Raw genomic sequence first — 26,618 nt, 5'->3', positions numbered from 1 at the left:
GGGAGGACTCACACCGCCTTCTTTGTGCCTTGCAGTCGGGCGCCATCATGACCGTGCTGGCCGCTGTCTGCACCAAGGTCCCAGAAGGGAGGCTCGCCATCATCTTCCTCCCCATGTTCACGTTCACGGCAGGCAATGTGAGTGTGTTCAGAAGCCACGCCCTGGGCACTGGGCTGGGTGGTTGCCCTCGCACGAGGGGGCTGTCGGTACGGCAGAGTGTGTGCCGCTCACTCCTGTCCTCTCGGTGACTTTCAGGCCCTGAAAGCCATTATTGCCATGGATACAGCTGGCATGATCCTGGGATGGAAGTTTTTTGACCATGCAGCGCATCTGGGAGGCGCTCTCTTCGGAATGTGAGTGTGCTTGTTCTTGACTGCCTCAGGCCCTGGCTCCCTCCTTCCCCTGCCCACTGCAGGGCCTCAGCTGGAAGGACAACAGGGGCGCCTCAGCACTGTTTGGGGGGCGGAGGGGGTGCACTTCCCTTCTAGTTCCAGTTCCACCTTCTGAGGTGGGTGGGATATGAGCCGGCCAGTCATTGTAGTCTGTCCTCACCCTGGAAGCTCATTACCTCGCTTCTGGCCATCACCACACCCAGCCCCATACAACATCCCACTGCTCTTCTGACCCCACAGAGCACCAGGATGGCTGCAGCTCCCCAGCCCCTTTCCCTTCTCCCAGGACCGCTCCTGCTGCAGCCATCTGCATGGTGCATGGTGGTCCAGGCCCCCATCCCTTGTGCTTTGTGCGTTGGCTGGCTGGGTGGGTGAGTGAGTGAGTGAGCGAGCGAGCGAGTAGTGAGTATAGTGGGGCACCAGTTGACCACTTAGTGAGCAGACCTTGAGCTAATTCCCATAAGGTACAGTGAGGTGACCACCCACCTTGCCTAGCCAACTAGCCGGGGTCAGAGGGAGCCCCGCTGCTCAGGCAGCTCGTCAGTAGCAGTGCTAGCCCAGAGCCCTTGCTGCGGCTGCACCAGCCTGGCCACCGAGGCTCCCATCTGTGCTGCCCAACTAAGCAGAGAGCCCGGGCCACTCGAGGCCCCCGGCACCCCCAGCCGTCCCGCCGGGGAAGCTGAGCCCTGGACGTCTCCAATCTTTATAGCACAACTGTTGCCTTCCACACAGACTTGGTTTTTAGTTTGTTTCATGACAATGGGAAACTTAAGTTTTTAATTAGAAAAGAAAAAGGAATCTATTCTAAGTGGAGCGGTTTTGCCCAGTAGGCGGTAGAACTAAATGCCATTATGCCATTTTTAATTTTCGGTGATGATTAAAGAATAGCATATGTGAGTTCTAGCTTTAAAAGCAACACATTATAAATAGGAGAAACTGACCTGCTATTCCAGCATGCGAAACATCGTAACTTATGAAAAAGGGTTATGTTTTGTGAACGCTAAATCTGTCTAGATCTTTCCACATGTTCTTTTATATAAATCATTTTTATTGGGAGCTCTTACAGATACCATAACACTCCATAGTTCAGTCACATCAAGCAGTGTTGCACAATTGCTACCACACTCAGTTCCAAAGCATTCTCTTATTGAAGTCCTTGATAGCAGGAACCCTTGTCTATGTATTGCCGCATCTTACATCGTCCGGGGTGTCTGTTCTCATACAGTTCTGTTGTTCGCTGCCCTTGAGGGGTGACACGGCGTCAGTGCTTTCCACGTAGTCTTAAAAGGTCTTCTCCCCAGCAGGTTGTCATCCTTCTGAACCGACACCGGACAGCCCTTTTCTGTCCCGACTATAACTAGATCAGTGTGATCATGAGGTGTCAATGGGATCAGGCTACAGGTATCAAAAGATCCAAAACAACATCGATGTGAAAGAAGGGTGGGGGTGGAGACCCAAGCCCCATGTGTATATAACTGGATATCCCCCCACAGAAGTGGTGTAAGGATGGGATGATTCACCCTAGGTGCAGCTTCGCACCGATGAATCACACGTCATCCCCCTAATTCCTGAATACTTCCTCCCCCCACTACCATGACCCAGTTCTACCTTACAAATCTGGCTAGACCGGAGAACACACATTGGGACAGATCAGCCCCCTGAAGATCAGTAGTGGGAGTAGGAGGATGGTCAGGGAGGGGAAGGGTGAGAAAAGAGGAACCACCACAAGGTGGGATACAGAGCCCCCCCCCCCAAGGGGACGAATAGCGGAATGTGGGTGAAGGGAGACAGGAGGATATATGATGCAGGCTGACAATATGTAATTGATCAAGGATACAGGAGGGGAGAGGAAGGGGAAGAAAGAGGACTCCAGCAGAAAGCGTCTTGGGAGTGATGATGGCAACAAACATACAAATGTGCTCCATGCAGTTGATGTGTGGAGTGTGACAAGGGCTGCAAGAGCCCCAGCCAAATGATGGGGAAAATGAATGAATAATGACGGGGCCTTCTGCAGCCCGGGTCAGAAAGGCAGGATCCATTCTCTGTGCTGTCTCAAACTCTACCGCCTCGTCATTTCTTAGATCTCGGTCCTGCCCTGAGCCATCCTTGGTAACCTCTTCATTCTAGACGGGAAAACCTCAGTCTCAGTTCTCTTTAGTTCAGTCTCCCTCCTTTGCTCTCGAAGATCCTCTGCCCGAGGAAGTGGTCCTCTGCGTCGTGCTGATAACTGAATCCTGGGTTAGCAGAGGAAGCCCGCAGCCGCTCTGGGAGAAAGCTGGGGCTTTGCCTTCTGTAGGTTAGTGGAAAACCCCAGGGGCAGTTCTGCCCGGTGGTATTGGGAGGGTCCTTTGGAGTCAGCATTCCCCCAGGACAGTGAGTCAGTCAAAAAATTAATTCAATTCAACCCTCCAGAAGGAGGCCGGCCCGCACATCCCACAGCTCGAAACCAAGCCTGTCCAGCAGGGGGCCTCAGAGGGTACTCCTCCTCCAGGAGTTCTTCTAATTTTATTTTAGCCAAATGACTGACTACATTTGGATACATGAATATAATCAGAAACTGTGTACTTATAAGATCACAGCGTTTGATTAAAATATGGAGATTAAAAAGGTTAAACATAGGTAGTTGTTAAAAAAGAGCCTCTTTATTAATGAGACCCTGACAAGTGATTAATTTCTTTCAGGGGTTTTGCAGTTGTACTTGAATCAGAGGAGAATCCTTTTCTCGCATTCTTAATTCACCACAGAATTCGATTTTCAGCCCAAGAGAATCCTGGTGCCTCTCTTGAATGTATTTTTGTAAATCCCTTTTTCTTTCTGTAAATTTGCCTGACTGGTTCTCTCTGGGCTTTCCCCTAATTTCCGAGAGTGTTTGTGGTGCTCTGTTTGGTAGGCAAGGGCCCCGGGGGCACGGCGGGTCATGCCTTGGGTGGCTGACCACGCGACCCCACCAGCCGCGCCCGGGAGAAGGATGAGACTGTGCACCCGCAACCATCGAAAGCCCAACCTCACGGGGCGGTTCTGCTGTCCGGTTGGCTTGTGCTGTGCCTGGGATTGGCTTGATGGCAGTGCGCTGGAGCTGGTTTGGTTTGGATTTTCATCATTTGATTTTAACTCCTTTTAGTAAATATAAATGTACATTATAGTTACTGATGACAGCAAAACCAAGATTCAGGTGTACTTCATAACCTTTCAGGCAAGAAATACTTGCTGAGAACATTTAAATGATAAACACTAAAAGGCTATTCTGATGGCGAAGTTCGAGAGAACATGTTTCTCCCTGGCGTCTAGGAGATGTGAAGATCAACAACCTGGTCTCTGCCTGCGGGAACGTGGACGTGGGGGAAGCAGGGCAGAGCAAGGGTTCATGAGGAAAGCTCTCCTTAGCAGCCATTTCAGCATCCCACCCAGCCTTTCCCCGCCTGGCCAGCGGGCACTGGATGCTGTGGGTGCCACGGCAACCGGCCGAGGGTGGACCTGGCCTGGGTTCTGGTTCTGGTGACTGCATTGTGGAGCGAGCTCACGCAGGTGAAGGTGCTGACCCACTCACTGCCCAGCTCAGCGCCTCGGGCTCCTGGTAGGCAACTCTGAGAAGGGAGAGGAGTGAGTGAGTGAGTGTGTGTGTGTGTGTGTGTGTGTGTGTGGGTGTGTTTGTGTGTGTCTTGTGCTCCTCAGCATGCGCAAACCATTCTCATCCTATTCTGGTCTTGTAACATACTGAAGCGGGACCATCGAACGGCATTAAATAAGTCGGCTGCTTTAATAGGCTAGATGGCCTCTGACAGTAGCATTAGGCTTGTAGCTTGAGAATGTCTTGGGCCCTGTCAGCTGTGCGTCCTACTGGGCGAATCCGCGGCCTGGTTTTTCTTTTCCAGATGGTATATTACCTACGGTCATGAACTCATCTGGAAGAACAGGGAGCCGCTGGTGAAAATCTGGCATGAAATGAGGACTAACAGCCCCAAAAAAGGAGGTGGCCCCAAGTAAAGCCCGAGCCAGATGAGATTGTGCCTCTGGCGAGTGCCGCTGGAACAGCCAGGACTGCGCCTGCCCGGAGGCCCCCACACTGCTGCCAGCAAGACGCCTAGCACCTCGTGCCCCCAGGGTCCGGAGGCCCCGGGCGTGTTCTTGTTAAGGTGATTATGACAGCCTTGGTGAAATAAAGGTTTATATCTCTAGTTTGTAACTCGGAGCAGTGTGTTTTCTCTGGGTCTGGGACATGGGACCCGCCTTGGGAGCAGGGGGCTGGTGAGGGAGTCCTGCTCGCTGCCTCCCTGCCTCCCCGCGCTGATGGGCTGGGGCGGCACTCTCCTCCTGACGCTCAGAAATAGGAGCTGCAGGTTCCCCAAGAAAGGGGCTGGTTTCTGGCACTGAGTGGCATATAAAAACGGGCTATTCTTAGGTTGTGCTTTCTAGGTTAGAACTGCCACTAAATTAAGGGTTAGAAGGAAGTGACTTGGATAAATCCGAACTTGAATCCGAGTCTAATTGTATCTTCTCCTTCTAATGGAAGCCGCGTGCTGAAATAAACGCAGCAGTAGGCGCCAGCTTACGTGGCTCTCGGCGAGTCCACTTGACATCACGCAGTTTTTGTGGTAAAACTAGGTGCCCCTCAGTTGATATTCCAGTTGGCTTATACTCGAGTATATATGGGATGTACAGATGTGCTTGGTACAATGGATTCGGGATGGATTGTGATAGGAGCTATAAGCCCCCCAATAAGATGATTGCCCCACCTCTACCCCCACCCAGTAATTAAACGAATCCTAGACCAGTCCTCCATAAAGCAGAGTGCCGAAAAGACCAGCCAGCCTGTTTCCTGAGACACATTTAAACCCCTGGTGTGACTAGCTGCTCGGTGCCCCCCATCTTCACCCCCAATCTCTGGTCCCTGCCTCGCCCCCCGTTGCCCACCCTGGCTGCGGGGAGCAGGCCAGTCGCCCACTCCCTCTTCCCCGAGGGGTTCAGGCAGCACCTGGTTGGCACTTGCAGAGCTGAAGACACCCAGCCCTGACCTACCTGGCAGGTCGCGAGTGCTCTTCGGCTGTTGATGAACGAAGACATGCCAACAGAAGAGCCCTTTCTCTGCAAGCCAGCTCCCAGAGTGGCTGCCCCAGCCCTGGCACACCCAGGCCACTGACGGGCCACCTGCAGGGGCTGTGATGCCACAGCCGCCAGGGCCTGCTCTGCTGAAGGCTTTGCCTTGACCTCAATGCGGAAAGCCCGCAGGGATGTGGGAGGAGAGTCTGTTCTGAGTGGCCAGGGCCCAGCTGCGTCCTTGCTCTGAGGGGCGCGCAGGACACCTTCCAAGGAAAGCCTCACACGTGGCTCCGGGTAACTGATGCTGTCTAATGGCGCTCCCGGAGGTAGTGGGCCAGGCACACTTCGCGCCCGTGTAAAATATTTAGGAGTCCTTCAGAGGGTGGCCAAGGGATTGTGAGACACTGTCCTGAAGGAAGCGGTGACAATTGAGACGGTTACCCCCCTTTTGGACCCACAGTAAAACAACAGGGAACTCGGGCGGCATAGGGGTAGGCTCGAGGCAGCTTTGTAAATGAAAAGGTTTTCCAAATTAAGGGCTGGGGAGTCCGAGGGCTGATGCCGCCAGCATCGCAGAGGCATGCAAGGCGGGTTGTTTCAGACCTTGCCGGGGGCACGGGGACGCCCCAGGAGCATTAGGCGGAGAGGTGTCACTAGCCCGCCCTGGGTCTTTGCGAAGCCAGGCTCCAGTTGTCGACTGACATTTAGGAAACTTGGGGTAAGAGCATGAGCCATCCCTCCCGTTCGACCCTTCGAGATGACTCCGGCAGGGCGCACAGGTGCCGCCCGCGCCCGCCTCCCGGCTCCGGCTCCGGCTCCCACGCGGGGCCGGGGCGGCGCTGCGGCGCGCGGGGCGGGGCGCCGGCGGGGCGCGCGGGCGAGCGGCGGGCGCGGGGCGGCATGGCGTGGCCCTGCATCAGCCGCCTCTGCTGCTTGGCGCGGCGCTGGAACCAGCTGGACCGCTCCGACGTGGCGGTGCCGCTGACCTTGCACAGCTACTCGGAGCTCGAGAGCGAGGAGCCGCCGCCGCCGCCGGGCGGGGCCGCCGCGCGCAGGGGTCCGGCCCCCGCCGGCGCCCGGGAGCCCGGCCGGGACGAGCCGCTCACTCAGTACCAGCGGGACTTCGGCGTGCGGACGGCGCCCGCGGGGCCCAGGGACGCGCCGCAGGGGCGCGGGGCGGGGGCTGGCCGGCGCAGGGACCACCGGCTGCCCCCGCCCGGCGCCCGGGGGGTCTACGTGCTGCCCACCGAGGATGCTGACGCGGCTGCAGCAGTGACCACGTCGTACAGGTATTGGAGGCGGGTGGGCGCATCACATCCAGACCACTTCGTCGGGGGAAACAGCCCAGAGGGCGCTGGTGGGTAGTTAGAGAGGAGGAGGAGGAGGAGGGGGCCCTCTTGCTACAAAAGTAATGCATATTCACTACGGAAAAAATGGGAAATGAGAAAATAAACCCCTTTAGCCCCAACCATAAGCTGGCACTCGTCTCCTTCACGTGCAGTTGAGTGTCTATGCACTTGGATAGTGTTACATGATTCTTACTGTGCGGATTCCCCACCCCATCGCTACCTATTGTGGATGGATGCCATGACAATTCCTAGATGTGTCGCTGCTTTAGCCCATGTGTGGGCAGTTTACCTCCTCCTAGGGAACCGAGGACACAGCTGCAGCACCGACAGGGTTAAGCTCCAGCCTCTTGGGGGAGAATGTGGCGCCCCGCTTCCCTTAGCCAAGGCCTTGCGAACCCTACGGGCAGCGCAGTGCCATCCTAACAGGGCCACCCTAAGGGGCAGCCATGGCTTTGGGGTTACCTGCGGGATCGTTGGGGTGTTAGCTGGAGGCATTAAAAACACCGCAGTTCCTTGGATCCAGTCCGTTGCCTTCTAGGAATGTTCCCTGCAGCACCCTGGAGGAGCTCAGTGGAGCGTGGACCCCATCTCGGGGCCCTGCGGATGTGGGGTCTGGATAATTACAGCCACCTGACCCCCCAGGGTGAGATACCGGAATCCTAGGGCAGAGGTGTGAACAGCAGGTGCCAGGCGCTGCTGCGGCTGCTTTCAAAGGGGACACAAGCAGACACAGACCTGCTCCTAGAGACTCAGAGCACCTCCGAACAGGCGGTGAGAAAACGCTCGCCTCGCAGGGGGGACAGGGCAAGAGTGGAGCTACCAGGGTAGAGGCCACTACATAGTTTCCAAAGGTTTGCTTAAAGGTAAACCATGCACATGTATCTGTAATAGGTAGATACTATTAAAACACACACACACACACACACACAAACAAACAAATTAAAAGAAGGGGAGAGAAACCCAGTGACGAGAATCCTCATTTTTCATCGGGTCGTCATGTTTGGGGATCACTTCTCTGTGCAAAGGGACAGTTGGTATGACCCTTCTCTCCTTCCTCCCAACTTTTCCGGTGTTGAAAAATCAGCGATGTTGAGATGTAATTTCCATACCGTACAATCCACCCCTCTTAAAGTGGACAGGAGGCTGGCTCTGACTGATGTACGCACAGAACAGTACCATTCTCAGGACCTCTGGAACACCCCGCCTCTCTACACGCGTTCTTGCTTGATTGGCCTGCACTGTTTAAGAACTTTGATGGGAGGTGGTGGCGGGGTGGCTGTGTGCTCACTGACAAGCACGTGGGAAGGTGGAGGCTCGCAGCCCCTGGGCAACAGGACTGGGGGTGGCCTGCGGTTTGGGGGTCTGGCCCAGGAGTGGCGGCCAGGGGAGGAGGGTTTGAGTTCTAGGGTTTGCAGGGAGAGAACGTCAGACCAGGGTAGAAGGGCTTTCTGATAATGACCGCTATCCACTGTGCGTGGACAATGTCCATGCACCGCCTCCCTGTGGCCTAAGAACCCCGTGGGGTTGGTTATCACTGGCCCCGCACTAGAGCAGGCCTGTTGGCGTCGTAGATACACACTGGGTTGCTAACCATTGGTCAGCAGTTCAAAACCAGCAGCTGCTCAGAGGGAGAATAATTAGACTTTCCACTCTCCTGAGCATGACGCTCCTCTCCACCAGAGTGCCCTCTGCCCGTGCCCACGCTGCAGACCGTTGAGGTGACCCGCGGCAGCTGGTGGCTCAGAGCAAGGCCCCTGGGGGCCAGGCTGCGCTCTTAGGAGGCTTGCCCTGGAAGACAGGGCTTCCCTGAACCAGCGTGGGGCTGGAGACCAGCCGCTCTGGAAGCAGCTGGCCGCACACTTAAGAGGGATTCCCTGGCTCATGCCGTGCATGTGAGGGGCCGACTCTCAAGGTGGAAGGCGGAAACTGGCCGAGCACAGGGTGGCTTTTCGTCAATGTCGCACCCTCCTTTGGCGAGAAGGGTCCTCATGCCAACTCCTAAGTCCTTTGTCACCCTGGTTAGCGCGAATAAAGCCATCTAGCCCCCGGCATTAAGCCTCCCAGAAACCCACAGCGGCAGTTCTACTTCTATGACCCTGTCCTAGAGGGTCGCTGAGTGGGCGCAGACTCAGTAGCAGTGAATTTTGAGTCTTGTCCCCATTCTCAGGGCAGATGTGCTGCAGACCACTTTGCAGCGTCACCAGAGCAAGGCTGTCACTCTGAGGGCCAAAGTGGGCCTGGCTCTAGCCGTGGGGTTTTCTGTTGTCTCGTATGGACCATGGACTCAGAAGGGATTTGTGACGTGTCGGTGACGAATACTGGCTGTATCGTGGGGAGCCAGATCCGGTCTGTTGTGGACGCAGTTCCTGAGAACCCAGGATGCTGGGACTGTGTCTCCCATGCTTGGGACCGGTGACCAGATGGACTGACACCGTGGCTACCACAATGGGCTCAGGCACAGTGACTGAGGCAGGGCTGGGCAGTGTGTCTGTGTATGGCACAAAGGGTCCCTGGGTTGGAACCGACTCGATGTCACCCTCCAACAAGCCATCGCCGCCACCTCCGCTCCTTTCAGTCACCAACCTCAGGCTCTGTGCCGCCTGCTGTGGAGGGAAGGGATGGCTGGGCAGACAGGAGGTGGGGACACCGGGATGGGTCCCTGGGTTTTGATCAGGTCTGCAGTGGTACAGCAGGCCTAAGAGCCTGGCTGCCTGGCCCCGCTGGCTCCCCCAGCACACTGCCCCGACCTCGGACCCACCACCTCCCAGCTCTTCTGCTTGGCATGGGCAACCGGTTCCACCTGCCTTCTCATAAGGCACACATTACCTACGCAAACTGAGAAACTCAAGAGAGAAATAGACCCAGAGAACCCCAAGACATCAGGGTTAGTGCATGGCCACTTGTGACCCAGGATTCCCTGACCAGCTGCCCAGAGTCCCTGGGGCCTCATCCTCTTCCCACCCTGGCGGTCCCACCTTCTTGACTCCCCTGCCTGTCCAGCCTGGGGTTCCTTCAGCCACAGACACCCAGAGCCTCCCTCCCCCCTGCACTCCGCTCTCAGGGCTGGTCAGCCAAACCCATCCACTTCCAGGTCCCCCCCGCCAGCCATGTCTCTCTCCTTCCTTCCTGGGTGGGTCACCATACTTGACCCCCTACTTTCTGAGCACCCACCCCCACAGCTCCTGCTCATGGGGTGCATATGATCACTAGTAGCAAAGAAAACAGGCTTAGAAAAACGAAGGAATTTGAAGCCACTTTGGGCTGAATCCAGACCCCTCAGTGTCCCAGGCCACCCTTCACTGTAGCTTCAGATGCCCCTCCCTCCACATGCAAAAGAGGCCAGTCATTAAACCCACTGCCAATGAATCGATTCCAACTCCTGCTGATAAAAATGAAACAAAACACAACAAACTCACCACCAGTCGATTCGGAATCGTGGGGACCCTGTAGGTCAGGGTGGAACTGTCTCTGGGTTCCAATAGTGTAACTTTTTGTTTTTATTGGCTCATATGGCTCTTATCACAATCCATATATCCACCCATTGTGTCAGGCACATTTGTACATTTGTTGCCCTCATCATTCTCAAAACATCTTTCTACTTGAGCGCTTGGTATCAGCTCATTTTTCTTCCTCCCTCCCCTTCCTCATGAATGTTGATAATTTATAAATTATCTTGTGATATCTTACACTGCCCAATGTCTCCTTTCACATACTTTTCTAGGGAGGTCACATGTAATCCCTATAATCAGTTCCCCCTTTCCACCCCACCTTCCCTCCACTCTCCCAGTATCACCACTCACATGACTGGTGCTGAAGGGATCATCTGTCCTGGATTCCCTGTGCTCCCAGTTCCTATCTGTACCAGTGTACATCCTCTGGTCTAGCCAGGTTTGTAAGGTAGAATTGGGATCATGACAGTGGGGGTGAGGAAACATTTAGGAACTAGAGGAAAGTTGTATGTTTCATCATTGCTACACTGCACCCTGACTGGCTCATCTCCTCTCCATGACCTTTCTGTAAGGGATGTCCACTTGCTTTGGGTCCCCACTCCTCACTTCCCCTCATTCACAATATGATTTTTTTTGTTCTTTGTTGCCTGATCCCTTCGACACCTCATGGTCACACAGGCTGGTGTGCTTTTTCCATGTGGGCTTTGTTGCCAAGAGCCTAACTTATAGGAGGAGAAAGCCTCATCGTTCTCCCCTGGAGTGGCTGGTAGTTTCAAACTGCTGACCCTGTGGCTAGCAGGCTAAAGCACAACTACTACAGCACCAGGGCTCCCACTCATGTTCCTAACGAGTCTCCTTGGACCTCAGTGGGGCTCTTTCCTTTGGCATGCCCTCCCCTCTCTCCCGGGCAGTCACCAGGCCCTGCTGGCCCATTTTGCTTTCTGTTTGTGTGCCGCAGCGTGCTCTGGCGGGGCCCCCAGCACCAGTCTGGCTTCTGGGGGCTCCAGCTCCTGTCCCCTTGAAGCCACGGCTGAGCTTCCACTCTGCAGCCTTCTCAAAAGCCCGAGAAGCAGTCCGGGGACAGAAGGACAGTGTTCACAGGAGGATCTGCTTCCCCAGGAGGGACAGAGCAGCAGATGGCTTGGACAGCTGGTCTTTGGAACCTCCCAGCCTCAGAAGCAAAAATCCCCTGCTCAGCTCCCCTCCCAGCCAGCCTGGCAGTGCTCCAGAGGGAGGCAGCCTTGCGGGTGGGGATGCAGTGAAGGCAGCTCTAGGGTCCTTGGTAGGTGCAGCCCCAGCCAGCGGACCCTTCCCCACGAGAGGAGACGAGATGAAGCTCTGGGGCTGGCGGGTTCTGCCTTCCCTCTGAGAGCAGGCTCTGGTTCCCCGTGGTTGCTCTGGTGGGTGGGGCCGGTGGTCCCGGCCCACCATCTGCTGTGCAGCCCTTGGAAGGCTGCTCTGAGCTGCAGCCCACTGGATGGCAATGGGTTTGGGCTGTTCCCCGGGAGATCACCAGCCCTTTCTTCTAGGGGGGGGGGGGGGAGACACACGACTCAACCTCACAGCCTCAACTGTCTACACACACATCCTTCCCCCCACCTCTCCACCCCAACCCCCTTTCTGCCACAGGCATAAACCCACTGCCATCGAGACGATTCTGACGCATAGTGACCCCACAGGAGGGGAGATGGGAGAGAAAGCCCCGTCTCTCCCCCTTGGAGTAGATGGTTGACTTGAACACCCAGCCAAGTGGTTAGTAGTTCAACCTATAATCCCTCAGTTTAAAAACCAAATTCCCTGCCAGCGGACCCATGCTGACTCCTCGCGACCTGACAGGACAGGGTAGAAGTGACCTTTGAGTTTCTGAGACTGTAACTGTTCATAGGAGTAGAAAGCCCCGTCTTTCTCCCAAGGAGTGGCCAGTGGGTTGGAACTGCTGACCTACGGATTGCAGTCCAACTCATTACCACTACGCCAGGACCATGCGCAAGGTATAGGATCTTTTACGTTTTAAAGAACATGACCATTACAATTCATTCTCTTTGCAGGAGGTATTAAGGAAATGACACTGCTTCTGTCTGTTTAAAGAAACAAAATCAAACTGAATAGGGGCAGTCTTTCCCTCCTGGTTACTAGTAACCATGGTTACCAGATACGCATCCTCGGCTGGGCTGGTCACTGTGTGGCGTTGTCTTGGGAGGCTTGCGCACCCCGGTGCTGCTCCCACCTCCCAAGTGCTACATGGGGGTCAGCCAGGTCTGCTCCTGCTTCCATGGGCTGCTGAGGTCAGGTGACACATCAGCCAAACTGCTGCGGAGCTGCTGGTCCCTTGTGGGGCAGAGCAGAAGTGCAGGGCAGGTCAGCCTGCACCTGGCTGCCCGGAAGCACCGTGCACAGCAGTGGTTCCTGAGGGGTGGGGTGGGAAGTGGGGGCAGGGTAGCCCACCCTGGGCAAGGCTGAGGCTGTCGCTGTGTCTCAGACAGGAATTCCAGGCCTGGACCGGAGTGAAGCCCTCAAGAGCCTCCAAGGCGAAGCCAGCCACGGTCATCACCACCCACAGCTCTGGCTGGGACAATGGCCTTGGGGCCGGCTTCCAGGTCAGCTGGGATGAGGAGGGAGCAGAGGCCGCCGCCAGCTTAGGGACTTAGAATCCCCTGTGGATAGTGCACTGCGGTGGGGTGGCCAGGGGACAGCCGTGACAGAAAACCAAGAGCCTTCTCAGTGCGGGCCTGGCCCTACCCTCTAAATCACCACCCGACGTTGGTGACCTCACGGGAGGGGCCTGGGGGAGAGGTTCAGGTACAAGACAAGGGAAGGAGGGGCGACTAGTGCAGCTTGGGCCTCCTACCCAAGAATGGAAGGTCCCTTTGCCACCCTACCCACTGGGGGCACCCGCCCCCATGCCAACTCAGCTCGTTCGCCGGAGAGCACTCGAGCCTGGGAGGAGGGCCCCTGGCTCCCCGCACCCCGGCACTGGCAGGAGGGCTGGCTGACCAGTGTCCTCTTTCAGGTCCCAGAGGTGAGCACAAAGTACACCCCCAACCCCTCGGCCATCTTCCAGGCCCCAGCTCCTCGGATTCTCAACGTGTGACCGACCCACTGGCAGCGCTTGGAGAGGGGCAGCGGCCTGGCTTGGCTGAGGCCTAGGGGCCACTTATAGACTCCTGCCGGCAGGTCACCCTGCCGCAGCCCCTCTGCTCTCCCTGGAGGATCCACGGAGTCCTCGGTGCTGGAAGCCCTCCCCAGCGGTGACCTTTGGCCTGCGGAAAACCGCCTGCTCCGGGAGGGCAGCAGCTATAGCCCCAGGCACTTCTGTTGCCACCTCTACCCCCTGCCCCCCATGCATGCGTAGCACTGTAACCTAGGCAACCTCAGGGGATGCCCTCCAGAGAAGAACCAGCTCAGGGCATCACCTGTGTGTCTCATGGTGCTGACGGGGGTGGGGATGGTGGTCCCATTCCACACAGCCCTTCTCTAGGCCGAGAGATCAAGTCTGCACAGAGCACGTCTTGGGACCAGTGTCTTAACTACTGCACCCCACACTGGGCTGACCCCCCCAACCCTAATGCAGCCATGCTAGAAGTACTACACAGGCCAAGACTGGGAGCTTTGGGGAAGAGGTGGCACCTGCCCCAGTCCCATAAAGACCTTAACATGTCACTTAAACCAACCCTACAGCACCCCCTGCCCACCCTGCCAGAGACAGGAGCTCAGCTGTCGGACGTTCCACCTTCCGTCCTCCATGCAGCCAGGCCGCAGGGGCTGCGTTGGCCCCAGGGAAGGACTGGGCTCTCTGTGGGCAGGTCCCTTGGGTCCTTACCCTTCTCCAGACCACAAGCCCGCTCACTCGCTGCGGGAGACCACGGAGGGGCTTCAGCTAGACCCTGCACTCTAGGCAGGAGGGCCAGCTCGACAGCTTCTGGACTTGACGCCGCCCTCCCTCCAGCAGAGAGGACCCTTTCCCAGGGAAAACACAACCCACAACGGACTCTTATTATTCAGACTCTGCTGATTTGCATGTTGAGTGTTTTTTAGAAGATGCGATGCTGGGCCTCGTGTGGGAAATGAAGATGAACCGCATAGCTCCGATTTTACTAAAATGCCAGAAACGTGCCGTCTCCTGTCCCGATTCTTCAAATGAACCATCCACATGAGAGCAGACTCGCTCGTCTCTCCTTAAGGACTCTGCAGTGCTATGGTCACTGCCGCGGTCCCTGGGGCCCCTGGGTCTAGTCTACACTGGTGTGATCGGTGGTGTTTCTGAACCCACCAGAACCCCTCTCATGCTGACCTCTCCCTGCCCCCCTCCAGCACCCAGGGGCAAAAGCTCGTCTTGGGTCTAAGCCATGCCTTCTCTCCAGCAAGCAGGCTGCACGGTCCTGCTGAGTGGTGTGTGCGGCTCTCTGGTGCAGTGCCTGGCACAGGGAGTTTCCATTAAAGCACCAGTGTTGTTTACTGCGTAAGCACACAGCCACCCTGCCCCAGCTCCATCTGTAGTCCTAGCCCGCCTGTGTCAGGCCGCACAGCTCAGAGCGCTTCCCCACCAGCCCTGTCTGGAGAGCCCCTCAGGCCTTTGCCATTGGTCCTACCTGCCTTCCTGTCCCCTCCCTGTTAGTGTTGATGCTAGAAAACAGCACTGCACAAGGTGGCCTGGCTCCTGTAAGGGGCACACATGGGGTTCTGAACAAGACCGGCTCTCTCACCCACTCCTCACTCACCCACGGTTTTCCTTGGATTACTCCTTGGCAGTCCCAAACCACCAGTGCTCTGTGGGAGGGAAGATGGGCTTTTCCAGCCCCTCTCTGTAGTCCCGGAATCCACGGGGCAGCAATTCTACCACCGTGGCAGTGGGTTTGGGTCACAACACCCTCCTCAGCAGAGACAGAGTCTCACTGGGCCCAGTCCACACTGCGCTATCCTGAAAGCTGACAGAAATGCAGTCCGGTCGTAGCTAACTATGCCGGGAAAGGGGGCTGCAGGTCCACTCTCATTTGCTAACTCATAGGTGGCTCAGTGGGAGGACAGGGCACTGCAGTGGGTCAAGCTCAGGTCTCTCCTGTGCTAGTCAGAATTGAAATGACAGCAGTGGATTGGGTTTTAGTTAGATACTTGCTGCAAGTTTATATACAACAAACATTTTTGTATTAATTTCATAATTAAAATTAAAAAAACCAAACCCAAGCTATTCCGAGCCGCTAGTTACCATCAGCCAGATGTTCAACATGAGCCTGTATGCACAATCACAGCGAGTATTTTCAGGCATTAATTCTCAAGCACTCACCAAAGAGGCCACCCCTGTACAGGACAGGATGAGTGACCAGTAGCCACCCAGGAGCCTGGTGCACCAAGGTCCTTCCTGCGGTGCGTCCAGGTGCTCAGTCCCACCTCTGCTGTGGTGCAGAAGGCCAGGGCGTCAGCACAAGCCCCAAACGGGAGCTTTTGAGAAAGCTGGACCCTGTGAGCCCCAACCACCCTAGGAGGCGGGCATCTGGGCTCCAGGTTCTGGAGGGAAGGGACACAGCCACTTGGGGCCTGCTCTGGGGCTCCTGGCCTGCCCAGCGTCCGTCTTCAGACAACTCAAGCTTGCACCTATATGAAGTCTGACCTCAAAGAAATAGTCCTGGAGGAAATCCTGCAGGAATCCTGCTTTTCCCTTAGCTCATGCCGAGGCTTGATAAGAGTGGTCACTGTGGAAATCTTTCTGCCATCTTCATCATGTTTATCCTTTAAGACACGTGATGGTCCAACACAAGGACTTGCAACAGAAATGAACGGTGGGTCACAGCACAGGCCATCTGCCTCAGCAGATGACCCAGTAGTATGGGTCCTGGTTGGTGGAAGGACCGTCTCCTTTCTGCCTGGGGGCAGGAGACAGGAACCTCATGCTGTCAGAAACCCTTCTTTCCAGGGTTGGCACCGTGCCTTCCACGTTTTGATTTTAGATTTTGTCTGTTTCCCAATCCAAGAACTTCAGCACAGTGCCTCAAACTCAGAAAAGCCCAACACATGTATTAAAAGGTTTATTGTAGACATTTGGTTACACAGTTATGTTACACGTTATGATACAGCACAATGGAAACATTAAACACACACCGGAGCTGTTAAATGACTGGATACTTAAGGACGTGGTTGTGGTCGTCAAAGCTGCAATACAGGAGTCCGCCTGCAGGGGGATTCCAGTCTCCCGTCCTCTCAGCCCGTCTAGGGTGCACTTGCTGGCTGGGAGGCCACACTAGCCGGCGCAGACAGACTGTCCGGGTCTTTACATCCTAAACCCTCACATCCTGCTGAACCCCACCCTCTGCACACGCAGCCCTCAGCCTCGTGGAAGCCTGAACCAGGCCACACGAGCACATCACTCGGCTCTCATCTCAACAGCGGAACAGGTGCGCACCCGGCCTGATTCTCGTCAGATGTGTTGGCAGGGCAGGAGCGCCCACGCCCCGTGTCGGGCCTGGGCAGTCAGCCCTCTACCTCTAAGGCACTCACAGGCGTTTCTTTGAAACTTTTCTTCTTATGAAACATCCCTTGATGGACACCAGGGCGCCGAGCCCACGTGGCATGAAGGACCCCCAGCAGAGCTGCCACCTGGCCAGTGTCTGCTACCAGCACCAACCCAGCCTCCTGCTCTCCTAGCCTGCTCGGGGTCTCGGCAGTTAGCCCCGGCTCAGCTTGCAGTCCCTTCAGTGGGCCCCGTGAGCCCGTTCCGTGGGTGGCAACTCTCCTCTCGGCCACTCCATGGGCCAAGGTGCAGGCTGGCCAGGATCAACGTGGCCCAGGTGCCCGGGTTGCTGTGGAGGTGACCTGTAGCCCCAGCCTGCAGCCTGGGGCGCTCCTGTCACCAGTCTGTCCTGGAGGGCCCTGGGGGCTGGGGGCGTCCTGTCACCAGTCTGTCCTGGAGGGCCCTTGGGGGCTGGGGGCGTGTTACAGACAGCACAAGCTGCACTCCACACCAGGAAGCAAACGTCAGGCCTCAAGGGAGGCCCGGGGAGGCGCGCTCTGGTGGCAGGAGGCAGCGAGACAGGCTCGCCGTGTCCCCGCCCACCCCACCTCCCCCCACCCCACCCCACCCCGGCGGCACCTGGCTCACTGGTCCTCGTTCAGCACCCCCATGTGCTTGTTGGTAAGGAAGTCCAGGGAAGGGCTGCTGCACAGGGCCTGGTGGATGTCGCTCACGGTGATCTCTCGGGGAACCCTGACGGGAAAGGGGGGATCAGGTGCGTCTAGCAATTTCACCACAGCACCCAAGGCGTCCCTTACCTGGCCCTACTGAAGAAGACAATGGGGAACGGGGTCCCTTAGGAAGGGGTGGGGCGGCCAAGCATGTCCCCCACCCCCACTGTGTTCCTCTTCAACAGCCTGCTCACAGTCACAGCCAGACCTGCCCCGGGCTCAGTGCCCACTGCCCACTCAGCATGATAAGGTCAAAGAGATGCCTCCAGTAAGGAAGACTCCAAGGACCGAGAACAGAAGTAAGTGGACAGAGGAACGGAGCCCTATTTGTAATTCAGACATAGCAGACGGAAAGCCGAGTCAAAGCACCACACAACTCTAGGGCCACATGTCCTGACGGGGAGGCAGGAGGTGGCTCTGCTCAGCCATGCATTGGCCACATGTGCCCATCGACGCATTCTGGCCACCACTCCCCAGAGGGCCGCGGGTGAGCAGGGCCCGGGAGGCAGGCAGCACGCTCCCAGACTGCAAGCAGGACAGGAGGTAAAATTCCAGAAAGACCTCCTCCATTCAGTCTACATCTTTATTCCCGTCCAGCCTAATGTTCATCGGACTGAGGCCTGCTCATGTCGTCAGGCACTTGAGACCACTTTAGAAATCCACGATAGCCCTTCCTTCTCAGAGTGGGATGCCAGGATGTGGGGAAACGCTTACCCACCATTCCTCCCAGGAGCTCAGTGGTCAGCACTGGGCTGCTAACCGCAAGGTTGGTGATTCAAAACCACCGGCCCCTCTGTGGAAGACGGCACATTCTACTCCCATAAAGAGCTACAGGCTTGGCAGGTTTGGGGTTCTCATTCTTCAAAGTTCTGTGGCCTGAACAATGACAGGTAGGAGCTGTGGGCTTGAGAGCCAAGGAGAGCTGGGTCTGAATCCAGGTTCTACTGGCGATTTGCTGGAGAACCAGGTAAAATTACCTTCCACAGCTCAGTTTCCTAGTTTCTAAAAAGGCAGCGTGAACACTAATGATAGTAATCATGAGAAGTACATTAGGTAACATAGTAAAACCTGTGCAGGACAGGATCTTGTCAGAGAGGTAAAGGGGCGACTTCCCATTAGCAGAGTGCAGTGGGGCCGGACAGCGGTGCCAGGCCCCTGCCTGACACGGTGCGGGCACTGTCGTGAGCTGTCCTGCAAACAGCTGGCCTTTGTCCGAGCAGGCAGCTGCGGGCGTCTCCAGAGCAGCGATGTGGAAGACACCGGCTGCAGGCACAGCCGAGAATCCCCCGAGTCTGTGTGGCCCTGAGAATCGCTCTGGAATGGGCAGTGGCTTGATGCAAGCATCCAACCTCTCAGCAGACACCAGGGCTTTGGGGAAAGCCACCTAAGCCCGGCCCCACTGACCTGTTGTGCGACGCTGTCTGGTATCCGATGGCCAGCGCCTGCCTCAGGATGTCGCTCACCAGCTGCTCCGTGGCCTGCAACAGAAGATGCGGTCGTCCCAAGGCCGGTGCCCGCTACCCCCATCAGAAACCCTTCAGGAGGGACAAAGGTGTGAAGAGGCTGGGTTGGCTTGCCGCGGCCCTGGGAGCAGCCAGGGTGGCCCTGCGGCATGCCCCCAGCTGGAGGGTCCTCAGGAAAGGAGCTCAGAGCTGGGGCAGGGCGGCCGTGGGGGCTCTGGCTGGCTGGGACACATGGGGATGACAGACAGAGGAGGCTCTGCTCTTGCCACCTCCCTGAAGCAACGAACACTGCCCCCGTTTTGAAGCACCTGCCCTGGCACGAGGTGATAGCTTTAAGGCAGTAGTTCTCAACCTTCCTAATGCCATGACCCTTTAATACAGTGCCTCATGTTGTGGTGACCCCCCCAACCATAACATTATTTTCACTACTATTTCATCACTGTCATCTTGCTACTGTTATGAATCAGGTGAACCCTATGAAAGGGTCATTCGACATCCTCCCCAAAGGGGTCTTGACCCACAGGTTGAGAACTGCTGCTTTAAGGTGTGGCACACAACTTGTGTAGATGCTTCAATACCCAGGGGAAGGAGTGGGAGGAAGCAAGAACTACGTCTCAGAGGAGACATCTGAAAAGAGGCCCCGTCGGCCCTGCCCCTCCCTTAGAGCGAGCTGGCAGCGACGCCCACCCACCTTGACGATCATGTCCTCCACCACAGACGCACACACGCTCCTGTGCAGCAGCACAGGCTGCAGGGTGATCCCGATCTGCAAAAGCAAGCGGCCTCCTCAGTCCTCACTTCACTCTCCGGACGAACCGACACCCTCCGGGCCCACAGCAATGCCTGCTGGGAAGAGGGCTGCGCAAACTCTGGACAAGTGCACAGGCAGTTTCCTCCGGTTCCCTTCTCTGGCTGAGTGTGCAACATGCACGCCCTCCTGCTTTTGCCCCGTCTCTCTCATGGCCAGGGCTTGTCTGGAGCGCAGAGTGCGCGGGTCACCGGGGAACCTCACATCAGCTCCTAAGGCCGTTTGCGAGGAGGTGAGGGGGGCATACTTGGGGCCGGCATTTGCACACACAACCCCTCACCCCCGAGGTGCCAAGCATGTGGTCTCCACTACGGGTCCTGGGGAACGCTGCAGCAGCAGGTGCTAGGCTGCAATGGTCCACAGGGGTGGGGAGAAGCTATGCTTCGTCGTAGAAAGGTGGCCCGTGCCCCCCTCGCAGACACCACAGGCGGGGTGGCTTGGACACCAGAGACACCAGGGAAAGGTTACCCTCCGAAGGAAATTACGTGGAAACATCCTGACATGCTTCGTGAGAAAAGGTGTCTTTCTCCTGAGCAAGTGAGACAGGAAGAGATGTAGCTTATGTAGCTGCCCTGGCTCCAGTTGATGCCCGACAAGCAACCTGCTCCCAGGCCATCACCGTCCTCGCCAAGGGCCTGCAGGGGACTTCTGGGACCCAGCAGGTCACCGTGCACGTGTGCCTCACTTGACTGGTCTATGACCTCTCAACACCAAAGCCACGGCCCCTACCTTCTGTGTGATGTCACCGATAAACTCAGAGCCCGGTGTGGGTGGCAGGTAGAACTTCACTTCTTCCTCTTTCTCGTCCTGCTCTTTCTTGATGCTTCTCCTGACCGGCTGGGACAGGTTGAGAACATCCACCTCCTCCTCCGTCTCAGGCTCTCGTTTCTGAACCTGCTGCAGGGCCTCCAGTTTCCGGCAGAGGCTGTCAGCGGAGGACAGTGACGATGGGCACTCTGGGCGAGATAAAGCCAGAGGCCTTTCAGCCTCCACACGACCAGCGGCCCGAGGACCACCCAGGGCGCTGGCCTGCTTCCCAGCTGTGAAGCGGAGGCCTGCCCCTCACGAGAACGCATGTGAGCTCAGTGCAAGCTGAGCCTAAGCAGATGGCACAGGATTCTGACTCTGCTCTGGAAATCTAGGCCATCCCCACAGCCCAAGCAACGACTCCCTGGATTTTTCCTTCACATGTTCAAACTCGTCTTTCTGACCACAAAGCTGACTGACGGTTCGGTGCGCCCCTCAGACACGTGAGTGAGGCTGCATGTAAAGGAGCTGAATGAGGCACACTCAAACTAAAAAGCCCTGGGCACCGCTAGTCCATCCCTTTCATTTTCTGGATGAACAGGAAGACAGGACTTTCGTGGCACAGTGGTTACGTGCTAAACAAAAGGTCAGCAGTTCAAAACCACCAGCAGTGCAATGGAAGAAAGAGGAGGCTTTCTATTCTCATTGGGTTACAGTCTTGGAAACTCAGAGAGGCAGTGAGTGCTAGCCTGTCCTAGAGGGTCACTGAGTCAGCATCGACTGGGTGGCAGGGAGTGAGTAGGCCACCACGTAGCCGTCACGTCCCTTACGGCATTGCTACTTACTTTCAGATGAGCCCCAACACGGGGCCGCACACTCGCAAGCAAGCTCAGCTTTGGAGACAGAGCTTAGACAGCAACTACCTTCAAAGAGATGGATGGCGCCTCAAAGGTCACAAGGAAGGAGCAGTCTTTGTACTTTGGCGCAAGAGGTGGGTTGGGCCGGCCCTCAGGGTGCCCAGTGGGGTGGCACAGTCCGGCCAGGGCACTTACCAGGCTCGCTGTCGATGCGGCTCAGCACATCCTCGATGGTGTCCCCGTCACTCCTCAGGCTCTCAGGGTCAGGGGGCGTGTAGCCATGGCAGCGACACCAGTGAGCAACGTGCTTCGTTTTCAGGGGGGTCAGGTGGTGAAATCGCGAGTTCCGCTCCAGGATTTCTTGCAAGACTTTTCGTATGGTCATTGCTCTCTGCCACTTAAAAGGAAAAAAAAACAAACCCAAACTTTTGGAATCATAAATAGATCTTTCAACTTAACAGCCGTATGCTGAAACACATCCATACACTAACTTGTTAGAATGATTTTTGATTGTCTGAAGAAAAAAGCATGACTGTGGTACTCCTTGGTTTTCATTTCCTCTTGGTGGGCGGCTAATTGCAAGGTTGGTGGTTCAAGCCCACTAGGTGCTCTTTGGGGAAAAGATGAGGCTGTCTTCTCCAGGAAAGTTTAAGAGCCTCAGAACCCCCTTATCGGGTCACTGAGAGTTGGAATCGACCAGATGGCAGATTTAAAAATTAACCCGAGTGGTTCCGTTCTGCCCCCCACAGGTTCTTGTCAGTGGCCTGAGCACCACAGCGCAGGGGTGGGCTTACCTCCGCAGCTCTCCGCTTCCCAATGTTCCAACCGTAATACTGCTCCAGGGACTTGGCAGAGAAACAGCTGGCGTCTTCACCTGGAAGGCACACATTGGCAAACTCTGAGGGAGGTGGCCAACTCAAACCAAACCTTATCTGCAGCCACTACGTCCACTTGCTTCTTCAGATTCCGCTACTGGGCGCTCGTGTTTAAGCGGTGTCGCGGCAGGGCTAAGGTGACTTCTTGGGTACAGAGGGGTGATGGTGATGCACTACTACGAGCCACGGAAAGCTGGGCCAAGGTCACCACACCACTCTCAGAGCCTGGCATCCCGGCCCCCAGCCCAGGCCCGGCTGCAAACTCTCCAGGCTGCAGGCAACGCCTTTCCCCTCGGGGCTTCCACTTCCTCCTCTCTACAGCAGTGGTTCTCAACCTGGGGGTGGAACGACCCTTTCACAGCGGTCGCCAGATTCATCACAGTAGCAAAATGACAGTTAGGGAGGAGCAACGAAAATGTCTGGTTGGTGGTCACCACCACATGCGGAACTGCATGAAAGGGTCGCGGCGTGAGGAAGGCTGAGAACCAATGCTCTACAGTGTGCAAGGTGGGCAGTTTCCCCAAACCCTTCCAGCTCTAAAACTCCGTATTTTTAGCTGCAGCTGCAAGGGAGCGGGGTGAGCCTTGGCCAGCAGTGCTGGGGGGACTCAGTGGTTCCGGCACTGGGGACACTGAAGTGGTGGAGTGGGTGCCCTCAGCTAGTTGCCTCTCCACTGCCAATGAGGCTCTGTGCAGCTCACTATGAACTGCCGGGAGTGACCCTTTGATTCATAGGTTTAGGATCCTGGCTGGTGGATCATCCCAGGTTGACCTACAGTTTTTTTCAGAGTTTCTGCTCTACCTCCTAGTTCACCGAGGAGTGCTTGGGGCTACCCGAGACTTAATAAGTGGTCTCCATTCGCCTGGAACCCGACAGGAAGGAGACCTGGGAGTCTGAGAAGGAAGGGGACTGCAGGCCTTACCCACTGCATCCATGAGACCAGAAGAAAGGGCTGGTTCTTGAGGACCCAATAGATGGACATTGATTCAAAAGAGAATCGCTTCTAATTCTCCTGAGAACCAGACTCACTGGATGGATATGCTGAGACTGGATCTAGTGCCCGAAACCGGCTTTTAAACCTTGAGCCCGAATTATTCCTACGAAAGCAGCATGTGAACCTACTAACGACAACAAACAGCAAACTCACGGCCATCAAGTCGGGGCTGAGTCACAGTGACCACATAGGGCAGTGTGGGAACTGGGTCGAGAGCCTGCCTGCCTCCCTCCCATCGCGTGGCTGGTGTTTTCTATCTGTGGGCCTTGTGGCTCGCAGCCCAACGCCTAGGCAGGCACTCGGCCACCAGGGCTCCCCTCAAAGAGCTGCGCCCAGTTAGCAGGGTGTCTGCTGAGAGCACTGGCCTCGGGTCGACTCCTGCGGAGCTGCGGGGACACAGAGGGGACGCGACGGGGTGGTCCAGCCAGTGGTGAGCCAAGCATGAGCAGAGCAGAACGACACGTGTGTCATTGCCAGCCTCACGGCCATGCGGTAAGAACGGTGGAAAAGGTGCACATTGTGCTGTGTCTACTTTCACCCCCCACCTCCCAACCCCCGAACTTCACCCGAAAAAGAGGACTCCTTTACGATTAATTGGCAAAACTAAGGCCCTTAGTCTCTACGTGCTCCATCAGTCCCACATTCCCACCAAGGTAAGCGCCATCATCATCGGCTTTGGCGCCCATCGGACTTGACCTTGTTTCAGCACCTGTGTGAGGCTGAGCTTCGCTTCCAGTTCCTCCAGCGTCCAATGGAGGTGAGGCCACCATCACCCCGAGACTGGCACACCGCAGACAATAGTTTAACTTACCAATAAACATGAAAACCAACACAGAGCTTTAATCATAGGCACACAGGTTTATGACTTCAGTGAAAGAATAGCAGAACATCCTTTGCTCACACCATCACAGTGAAAACAACGAAAGGCTGGTGAACGTTCAAATCCCTGTGTATAAGCTAGGCGTACTTCTGGCGAATAATTACCATGGTACTCTGAACTTAAAATACAGTATCAAGTGGTTTACACTGCATCAAGATCCCAGTCTTTCACAGGTGGAGAGAGAGGTATCTGCACCTGGGTTCAGGGTACAAGTTTTCTTACTTTTTGCAGTGATTAGCGGGATCTTCTTCGCCACTGCGGTTAAGAGTTGCTGGATCGTTTCTAAATGGTCTAGCCTGGGAAGAGGAGCAAACGTTAGCACCGCACACACTGATCTCACACGGCAGCGTCTAGTCACACATGCAGAGGACCTGGAAAAAGCTCTTGGGAACGGCAGGTAAGAGTGCCTTTTTCCCAAGGCCGTTTTGCAACCCCTTGTATTGCATTTGTGTTTATGTCCCCTTTGACCAGCTCTACTGCCATGAACCCGCCCCCTCCTCCCCCCCTCCCCCGTCTTCTTTATAAACGAGGCCAGCTCTAATGGAAAGGAAAGCACCCCGGCCCAGCACAGTGGCGAGGCCACTTATGCAAATGTCACGCAGGCATTTTATCGCCTTTTTTCCTTAAGTAGCCACAGAAACATTGTCAAGTGACTGCAATTGAAGCAGAGAAATTCTCCCTAACACCTCTTTTAGGGTGGTTACAGCTCGTGCCTCTCTGTACTGTGTGAAAATGGCTTTGTTTCCAGCGTTCCTAGCAGCCTGAGAAGTCTCTGGGGTCAGGGTCGAGTTCTCCTTTGGGACACTGGAAAAACCTCAGGAAGCATTTTCCCATGAAGCAATGAGTGTGGGTGCCCAGCAAAAGGCAGCTGGCATGTCAGATACAAGGTGTGCACACACTAAGTAATCGGATTCCAACACCCAAGTGCACTCTGGCAGCTTCTATGCTGAGCTGGTAAGTGCTCGCCACACATGGGCTGGAGGTCTCCACGCGGCCAGGGGCTCACCTCTAACGCACAATGCTACCCACGGTTACCCACACTCAGCCCAGGCATGGAGGGGTTCCGTCTTTTCCCTTCCTTTTTTCTTTAAGGCACGGTGTTAACAAAGCATCCTAAAGACACCCGAGCAGAACTCCTCAGAAAGGACTGAGATAATTACTTGATGACATAGTTTCCCAGCTCAGAACTTTCTTCCGTTTTCACTGCTGTCTGACTCTCCTGAGAGAGGCAGCTTGGCCCAGGTGCTTCGGGTTCGGTCTTCACTACAAGGGAAGAGCAACAGCGAGAGAGAGAGAGAGAGAGAGAGAGAGAGAGAGAGAGAGAGAGAGAGAGAGAGAGAGCTGTCAGGGTTCAGGACGGAAGGAAAAGTGCAGCCAGAAACCACGCTTTCCCACGGAGCCCGAGAGCCAAGGGCCACTCCAGCTGTGGCAGGGACACAGCCGGGAGCCTCAGATGGCTCTGTCACCACAGGGCTAGCAGACAAGGGAAGATCTGTTAGCCCGGGTCTCGGGGGGAGCAACTCCAAGCTCGTGACAGACCGGGGCAATAGATTAGCCTTGTGGAATTTTCCTAAAGACCCACCCACCCCAGCGACTGAACAAGGAGTGTTGAGTGCAGCTGCAGCGCCTGCCGGCTGTGTTCGAATATTAGGGTCTTGGGATGTCATCTCCCCGGCTAGCATCCTGCAGCACTTCCTTCAGTGCTCTGAGCCACAAAGCAGAAAGCACCTGCCACCTGTGTTTTGCTTAGGAATTTCCAACTTAATCATTAGTCAGACTTTTCCTATTACCAGGTCTATGGGCAGACAGTCATGCTCGCCCCCCCCCACCCACGGCCTCCTTCCATCAGAACCCCATGACCACTCTGGAGGCTTCTAGGCTGCTTCGCCACACGGTCCATCTCATACAGCAGCCCTAGAGCCCTGTTCCCGGTTGCTCTACAGGTCAGCTCCTTGCTCCACACCCCGAGCGGGTCCGCACACGACAGCCAGTACATCTTTCTCCCCGATGCAGCCGTGCATGCAGTCAAACCCACAAGTCCTAGCTGAGAACCTTTACTTCAGCAAACACCCTTGTTACCTCCACCTCAGATCAGCTCCAGTACCCAGGTAGGCCCCCTCACGCTTCCTCCCAGCACCTCCCTGCCAAAGCTAACTATCACTTTGCCTGTCCTCCATTTTCAATTACATGTAACTTGGAGTCATACTAGAATCCTCCTGTGTGTCAGTATTGTTTTAGCTTTTCACCAACAGCATGGCAATGAAAATTTCAACGTATGTTTTTGGTGGACCCATGTGCCCATTCCCTGGAAATTTCCTGGAACACAGGGAAGAATCACATTTCATTTCATCAGAAAGGGACCAATGGGTTTCCAAAGTGATGTGATCGGTTTAAAGTCCCACCAGCAGTACAGCGGATTTCCAGTTGCTTCATAGCCCCGTCAGCACTCGGCGTGGCCAGTTCTCACTCTGTATTGTTTCTGACACCAGAAGGTGCCCCAGGCGCTGCAGTCGGGCCCTGGACTGCGGAGCACAAGGCCAGCAGTTTAAACCCACGACTACCTCCGTGGGAGAGGGGCGAGGCTGCCTGCTCCT

General features: G+C 55.9%; 3 protein-coding genes across 6 annotated transcripts in view; 2 read left to right on the top strand and 1 right to left on the bottom strand.

Annotated features, from left to right (window-relative positions):
• Window positions 1-4,575, top strand: part of PARL (presenilin associated rhomboid like) — a 45,440-nt gene extending 40,865 nt beyond the window's left edge. Inside the window, exons 8-10 of the mRNA XM_075556117.1 lie at window positions 36-137; window positions 256-353; window positions 4,265-4,575. Coding sequence (XP_075412232.1) covers window positions 36-137; window positions 256-353; window positions 4,265-4,376 — 312 coding nt within the window. The 3' untranslated portion in view covers window positions 4,377-4,575. The remainder of the gene's footprint in view (window positions 1-35; window positions 138-255; window positions 354-4,264) is intronic.
• A 1,754-nt stretch (window positions 4,576-6,329) lies between these two features.
• MAP6D1 (MAP6 domain containing 1) lies at window positions 6,330-14,421 on the top strand. The gene is made up of 3 exons (XM_075555611.1): window positions 6,330-6,718; window positions 12,707-12,824; window positions 13,238-14,421. Exons 1-3 carry the CDS (start codon window positions 6,330-6,332, stop codon window positions 13,316-13,318), a joined length of 588 nt encoding a protein of 195 aa, XP_075411726.1. The 3' UTR covers window positions 13,319-14,421.
• Window positions 14,422-16,234: 1,813 nt separating this feature from the next.
• The window catches only part of YEATS2 (YEATS domain containing 2), a 92,066-nt gene continuing 81,682 nt past the window's right edge, over window positions 16,235-26,618 (bottom strand). For all 4 annotated transcript variants that reach the window (XM_075556112.1, XM_075556111.1, XM_075556114.1 and 1 more), the window contains 8 exons: window positions 25,185-25,287; window positions 24,247-24,320; window positions 22,070-22,149; window positions 21,471-21,672; window positions 20,401-20,627; window positions 19,555-19,629; window positions 18,805-18,878; window positions 16,235-17,422 (listed from right to left, as the gene is read on the bottom strand). In XM_075556112.1, coding sequence (XP_075412227.1) covers window positions 17,314-17,422; window positions 18,805-18,878; window positions 19,555-19,629; window positions 20,401-20,627; window positions 21,471-21,672; window positions 22,070-22,149; window positions 24,247-24,320; window positions 25,185-25,287 — 944 coding nt within the window. In that variant the 3' untranslated portion in view covers window positions 16,235-17,313. The remainder of the gene's footprint in view (window positions 17,423-18,804; window positions 18,879-19,554; window positions 19,630-20,400; window positions 20,628-21,470; window positions 21,673-22,069; window positions 22,150-24,246; window positions 24,321-25,184; window positions 25,288-26,618) is intronic.

The sequence above is a fragment of the Tenrec ecaudatus genome, chromosome 8 (genome assembly GCF_050624435.1).
Source record: "Tenrec ecaudatus isolate mTenEca1 chromosome 8, mTenEca1.hap1, whole genome shotgun sequence".
Classification (NCBI taxonomy): domain Eukaryota; kingdom Metazoa; phylum Chordata; class Mammalia; order Afrosoricida; family Tenrecidae; genus Tenrec; species Tenrec ecaudatus.
The sequence above is the reverse complement of the archived record's forward strand: the minus strand, read 5'-3'. Positions and strand labels throughout refer to the sequence as shown.